The sequence below is a fragment of the Phytophthora infestans genome, genomic scaffold (genome assembly GCF_000142945.1).
Source record: "Phytophthora infestans T30-4 supercont1.170 genomic scaffold, whole genome shotgun sequence".
NCBI classification, from domain to species: domain Eukaryota; phylum Oomycota; class Peronosporomycetes; order Peronosporales; family Peronosporaceae; genus Phytophthora; species Phytophthora infestans.
Genome location: NW_003303589.1, coordinates 27,698 through 34,442, shown reverse-complemented (window position 1 = coordinate 34,442; position 6,745 = coordinate 27,698). Strand labels below are relative to the sequence as shown.

Sequence of the window (6,745 nt, the reverse complement as noted above, 5' to 3'; positions counted from 1 at the left end):
TGAGTACATGCAGCAGGTTTCAACGCGTCCGTTGACGCCTTGCAGCCAGGATCACTTGAAGAAGCTGCTGCAGGTGGGTGAGTACGCGCCCAAGGAGGAAGAGGACCGCGTTATCAACAGTGCACTCAGCTCCAGACGCCCCAGTACCAGTTTAACGGCACCTCCATCTGAAGTAGCACGCAGAAGTTCCCTCCACAAAGCGATAATGGAAGAGGAAGATGTGCCTATTCTTACTTCAGCGGAGAAACAGCCTCAAGACTCGCTCACGGACGAGGAAGAGCCAAGTCCAGAAGAGCACCGTCGACTGAACCTCACTATCCAGCGTCAAGACTCCCAGAGCTCCAGCAACCCTGCGGCTGATGACGCGGAGATTCGAGACGGCGCGTTGTCGGCGCCGCTGTCGCCCGTGCTGCCGGTCAAGACGATTCCCGTCAGCCTGTCGCTGAACTCGCAGAACATGAAGCGCGTCATGCTCGGCTCTCGCGGGGATTCGGATCTCCTGGCTCTCAAGGAAGGAGGCAGGGACTCGACGGGCAGTGCGTCCGACTTTTCGTCGACGCCTGAGCGTCACTACTTTGGTCAGATCAAGAACTGCATCGCTAGTATTGAGGATATTGTGGACAGCAGCCGCAAACTCGAGGAGCGGATTCGCGAGAAGCAGACGACCAATCGACCTTAGCAACTTTTCGAAGATTTTCGTGGCAAGGCGACGGATTGGCCGGGGGGCTTTCAATATTTATCGACAAGTGGACGTGCTGTTTCCATCACCTCTGCCTCCCGCCGTGAATGCTGCAAGTAATGCTACATTAATAAAAAGAAAGCTTTTTAATTTCTTTGATACAAAAAATTGCAAGTTTTTGCCGCTAATTGACTCGCGCCAAACAGGACAAATCGAAGAACGATGATGGGTCGTTGTTACTGGCAAAGAAGGCATCGATCGAGCCTGGTCAAAAGTTGTGGTGGCGTCTTTCACACGGAAGCAATCAACGGCTACGGTGCTGTCTATTACGACACGGACGCAAATAAAGTCATCGTTCTTCAAGGTACCCAATCCCACAAGCACTATTGCAAGACGTTTTTTTTTCGAAGTGCTATTGAGCTTACTTTAAATTATTTAAAGCTGGAATGAAGATTCCAATGCTGGGAGTTTCCTTGTCGTGAAACCGGCTCAATGGGGTAGTTTTGAATCGGTGACATTGAAGCCCTTGACATTTTGAAGAAACTCGACGCAAGATAGATTTTCGGCGTGTCAACGTCTGTACAATACTTCTGAAGCAGCACCACTAATTGTTGAAGTGAAAAGTCTTTTAGTGCTTACCTCATTTCTAAAGCAATACTAGTATATTAGTATTCTTCAGATACAGGTAGATAAATATATAATAGATAAATATACTGTACGTAGCATTCACTCCGAAGCAGCGGTCCAAAATGCCCATTTTTGAGCAAGATTAGAGTTGCCTCAAAACCTCTATAAGAATTGTTTTTATAGTATTGTGGAGATTTCCTAATGAACGGATGTCATGGTACAGTGTATACACGCTCTCAAAATTGCAAGTGCCCCCGCGCCATTTTTCACTAGGCATTGCAAAGAAGAGTTTTATTACATGTATTTTATTCAAACGCTCTCGATGAGGATCGTCAAGCTTATACTGTATGAGACAACACGGGTAGTGTGTCAGGAAATGGTGTGGTCTGAATCTGAAATGCCCCTCCCTGTAAAAAAAAAGGTGGCAAATGGAGCAACGTTAGAGAATCGCTAATGGGGCCTTAAAGCAACAATAAAGGCCCTCGACGCTAGCGTTGCATGAACCACTTTGGCTCCTTTTTAATAGGCTGGAGCTTCGACAATTGCCTTCTGTCGGCCAAAACTGCTGCCACTTTGTATGCAAAGCACAGCGTGGTGCCAAGTGACCACATGTCAAAGTGAAGCCAAGTCACCGAATTCAAAGATCGATTTTTCTCAAACAAGAATTGCTGTCTTCTTCTAGCTGTCGCATACCAAATACATGTAGATTCATGATGAACTTCAGTCTATAATAGAGTGATGGTTTTTCATTCATCAATTAGAGAAAGGTTTTGCCCAACTTGCAACTTGGTGTACATGTGGTGTGCATTTTTACCAATCCCTGATTTGTTGGCATTTCCTTATCTCACACTCGACGTCGTCAGTACAGGCGGCAATGGATCTCCCGGAGCTCAAGGGTACACGGCTTTACAGTGCCGTCTACGTCTCTATCTAGCCAGGAGACTAACGTTACAGTGTGTCGGACACATTCCCAGGTTATTTACGCAAGAAGTCGCGTCACGATCGATGGCAACGCCGCTACTTCGAGGCCACCACGCACTACCTAACCTACTACAAGGTAGATTGGCTGCCAATGCATAAGGTCTTGCTGCAATACTAACCGCGATAACCAATAACAACCTAATAGAGTCGGGAAAGTGAGAAGCTGCTAGCTTGTATCGACCTATGGCGGACACAGACGATCGATTTTAACTCCACGGACGGCGACAATCTCGAGTTCTCCATCGCCATCGGCGAGCAGTCGTATCTTCTCAAAGCTGACAGTCAGGACGACGCCGCGCGATGGGTTAAAGGACTCCAAGCACGGCAATATCGACCGGAAGGCACGCCCTCTGAGGTTTTCAGTCTTCGCAGCGAGCACATGGACGCAGAGAGCGACGCGTCTAGTGAATATGGCGGTCGACGTCCTCGAAATGCCTCGTCGGACTCGGGTAGTCACCGTTCGTCCTTGTCAATGTCCTACGTCGAGACACAGAATCCCGTAGTCCCAAATGCCGCTGCTATTGCCAGACTCTCGCTGTCCCACGCTGACGCTCCGAATCCTGTGGTCCCGAACGCCAATTTGATCGCTCGAGCGTCATTCTCGCACGCAGAAGCAGTCAATCCTGTGCTCCCGAGTGCAAATACTAATGCATCGACAGGAGCGAAGTATCCAATGGTGAATACCAACCAGCAAGTCACGCGGTCTACAGTGGCGACAGCGACTGGGGTTAAGACAGCGGAGGAAGAGAATGCGGCCAATGCGCAGTGCTGTGCACCCTGCGTGATCATGTAAAATGCGACAAGAAGCGATACTAGCTGTTCTATTTTTTTTCTTTTTCTAAACGGCGATGCAGGCTGTCATGTGCCTGCAGAGCTGTCTTTTGTAGACCGTATTAAACGTCACAATGCCAATGTATTCTACGTGCTACATGACTGTTTTATTAAAATTTAGTTAGATTAACTATATTTTCAAACAGCTTTTTTAAAGGCATGCTTCAACTTTCGAGCAAATTGCAATTTCTCGCATCTAATTGGCTAATAAGAAGCTATTTTCCACTTGGACGAAATCGTGCAGACAACCGACACCAGCGCCGCTATGGGGAGCTCCGACGGTGCGTCTCCCGCGTCAAAACGCCGCTTATCGCTCCTCTCTACATCGTATTCTAAATCTACGTCCTTGATATCCCCCACCACCAGAGGATGAGCGCAAGAAACGCAGTATTAACGAGATGTTCGGCGACGAAGACTCGGACGACTCTGGGGACGAGCAGATCCCTCGCCGTACGTCTCTCTCTTCGCTTCTCCGCTCTCCTGTTGAATAGTAACCCCTTTCACTTGTCTCTCCAGCCACCACGACAACTACAGCCGACGCCTCGGGGTACAATCTTCTTGTACTATCTCCATAATTAATTTTTTCGCTAAAATATCACTACTACGCAGCTTGTTCGGCTCGGACTCGGAGAGTGACGACGAAGAGAAGTCTGCTAAACGTCCGTCGTCTCCACCCACTAAACGCGTCAAGAAGGAGGAGAAACGTCGCGAGGAAGGGGACGACTATGACTCTGGAGACGAGGCCGTAGCCACCAAAGATGACGACGATTTCATCGACCGAGACGACGATCTAGCGGACGTGCTGGGCGAATACGCCCAAGACCGTCAACAGTTCGAAGACGAGCGGCCATTGGGCGATCAGGAGCCCACACAGGAGCAGAAGGACGATTTCTTCGATCAAACGCTCAAGTCGCTCAAGACTGGGCGCTCTCGCTCCAAACTCAACTTGTCGCCGCAGGAGATGGAGCAGGTCACGCAAGAAGTGCTCTATCGGATGGACAAGGCCTACGCGGACGACCTGGCCAGCATCGCGGAGCGTCGACCAGCTCTCGAGAAGATCAAGCTCGTGGACAACGCGCTGCATATTCTACGCAAGCTGCAGTTCCAGCCAATGTTGCTGGATTTTGACTTGCTCACGGTATGGGTTTGGAGGGGTTTCAAAGGCTAGTTGGAGGGTTAAATGGGTCTTTTTGGGGTGATTTGGACTAGATTGTGAAGAAATGGATCCAACCGCTGGACGACGGGACGTTGCCGAATGTCGGACTGCGCACCAAGATGTTAGAGATGGTCAGCAAGATGCCAGGTGAGCTGATAGTTGGTTGAAGTATCGAAGAACGGGGTAGAGACTGATAGTTGTTGTGCTTTTTTTTGCAGTGTTTAAGGAACATTTGAAGCGTAGTGGACTTGGCAAAGTGGTTATGGTGTTGATGAAACACCCGCAAGAGGTAGAGCATGGCTGAGGTTTGTGTGGTTGGTGCAGAGTATTGAATAGTTGGCTGTGTACGTACTAGACGCCGGAGAACAAGGAGCTGTGTCGCAGTTTGGTGGAGCGTTGGAGTCGCGCGGTGTTCAACAAGACGCTGGACTTCTCCAAGCTGGCGGAACTGGAAGCCGAGAAGGCGGAGAACGAGATTTATCGTCGTCGAGAGCGCGCGTAAGTGCGTTTCTAACGTGTTTCTAACGGTATAGTGGTTTCTAATATGTTGAATCTGCTATAGACGCAGACAGAAGAAGTCAAAGATCAAAGCGCGAGCGACCGAGCGCGGTGGCAACGTGTTCAACGGCCGCACAGCTGATGCGGACGTCAAGCCGGACGTCTCAGAGCGTGCCGAGCTGCCAGATCAGCTGCACATCGACTACTTGCTGCGTCCTCAGTCTAAGATCGACATGAACGCTGTGCAAGCCAAGAAGGCGGACCCGGACTCTCGCAAGGCGCGACTGGCCAAGCGGATGCAGGAGATCGCGAGGCCAGGAAGGAAGACCAAGCGCGCTACCGGCGTCAGCATCGAAGGCAGATAAACAGCCAATCGCCAGTCAAGGGCAGACAGGAGTTCGACTTGTGTAACTTGATTTTTCCCTCTTGTAGTTGATTTCTTTGCATTTTGCATACATTTCCTTCACGTTTGTGCGACGATGCTAATAAAACACCTTTTTTTTTAAACTTAAAAAGTAACGTCATGGTGGCTGTGGGCTTGAAAATAGCTGCGTGAGTTGGAGATATGGTGAGCAAGCAGAGGCGGCGCTGCAACGTCAATAGTGGCGAGCGTGAAGAGGCTTCAGAAGAAGAGGAAAGTCAAGAAGAGAACGAGCTTCGAGCTCCCGGTAATCAGCATGAACTGGCGGATTCGGGGCGTGTGATTCCAGCCCCGACAAGTCACGTGGCGTCGCTCAACAAGGAGTTGAAAGCTCTCGAGACGCGATACTTCCGAACACGACTAACTCTGGAGAAAGTGCGACAAAAGGTGAAAAAATATTTATTCGATCTGCGTCTCTTATTTCTCTAAAACTCGCTCCTTTTGGTCGGTGTCAGAATGACCAACTTCGCTGTGAGATGAAGAAAGTACTAAAACTCAATACCAAGCAAGAGCGAGAGATCTCGAAGCTTCGACATCTCGTAAAAAGTTCTCTAAAAAGTTTTTTTTTAATTTTCCTCTTTAACATTATATTCCTCGTAGATTGATCGCATCCAGTCCGAACGGAAACTACTGGAGCATCAAGCGATCTCCAATCGCGACTATGCCAAGAAGATCGAGCATCGTTTCTTCATGGGCACTAAGGGCCAGTCGTTAGTTCAGTGCAATCTCGAGCTCAATTGTCGTCTACGGACGTTAGAAACGTCGCTAAAGAAGAAGGACGAGGCCTTACAACAGAGCCAACTAGAACGAGAAGAAGCTCGAGACAAACTCTCCATCGTCCAACGAGCGTTAGACACCCGAGTCGAGTCGTATGCACTTAACGGCTGTCTCCACACGGGTCTTCTATTTGAGATCTCCAAGCTACAAGATCACAATGAAGCGCTAGCTCTGCACCTCGCTCAAGAGCGGAAAGTCGTGTCGACTCTACGCACGCAGCTTGAGGACTCGCAGAAGCGGGAAGAAGAACTTGAAGACGCTCGAACAATGCGAGAGTCGTGGATGGCTACATTGGAGAAGGAGCGCGTTGCTCTGGACGAGAAGATGGCGCAACTTTCAGGCGACGTACAGACCGCAGCGTGTGAGAAGACGACGCTGCTTCGGTTTATCCACGAACAGGCCGAGACCAAGTTCCAGCTCGAAGCGCGACTTACAGACGAACAGACTCAGCGGCGACAAGAAGCAGAACGAGCTCAACACGCGTCAAGAGTGTGGGAAGAGGAGAAGCAGCAGCTCAATGAGAGTCTCCAGACTGCACGACAAGAGAGTCAACAGCTGAGAGAAGAGAGCGAACGTGTTCTCGTTACACTTCGAGAGCAACAAGAAGCTCATTCTTCGTTGCAATGTCGAGAGCAAGAAGTGCAGCTAGAGCTACAGACTTGTAAGAAGTTTGAGGGCGAGTTCTTGGCTGCGAAAGATGTTTGTCGCCAGCTGCAAGAGACGATTGAGCAGCAGGAAGAACGTGGCTGTACGTTGCGTGTAGAAATCGAAGCAT

The 6,745-nt window shown here is 49.6% G+C and overlaps 3 protein-coding genes across 3 annotated transcripts; all 3 read left to right on the top strand.

The window, feature by feature from the left end:
- Positions 1-7: 7 nt before the first annotated feature.
- PITG_20728 (uncharacterized protein) lies at positions 8-847 on the top strand (the record flags this gene model as incomplete). The annotated part of the gene is made up of 1 exon (XM_002895474.1): positions 8-847. The coding sequence occupies one exon, from the start codon at positions 8-10 to the stop codon at positions 677-679; it is 672 nt and encodes a 223-aa protein (XP_002895520.1).
- A 1,310-nt stretch (positions 848-2,157) lies between these two features.
- On the top strand, positions 2,158-5,287 carry PITG_20727 (uncharacterized protein; the record flags this gene model as incomplete). The annotated part of the gene is made up of 11 exons (XM_002895473.1): positions 2,158-2,202; positions 2,281-2,363; positions 2,433-2,922; positions 3,331-3,399; positions 3,485-3,568; positions 3,635-3,665; positions 3,728-4,256; positions 4,328-4,421; positions 4,493-4,563; positions 4,630-4,772; positions 4,837-5,287. The coding sequence occupies 11 exons, from the start codon at positions 2,181-2,183 to the stop codon at positions 5,135-5,137; spliced, it is 1,917 nt and encodes a 638-aa protein (XP_002895519.1).
- A 382-nt stretch (positions 5,288-5,669) lies between these two features.
- PITG_20726 (uncharacterized protein) lies at positions 5,670-6,698 on the top strand (the record flags this gene model as incomplete). Its single annotated transcript, XM_002895472.1, has 3 exons — positions 5,670-5,732; positions 5,794-6,631; positions 6,682-6,698. 3 exons carry the CDS (start codon positions 5,670-5,672, stop codon positions 6,696-6,698), a joined length of 918 nt encoding a protein of 305 aa, XP_002895518.1.
- Between the last annotated feature and the right edge of the window lie 47 nt (positions 6,699-6,745).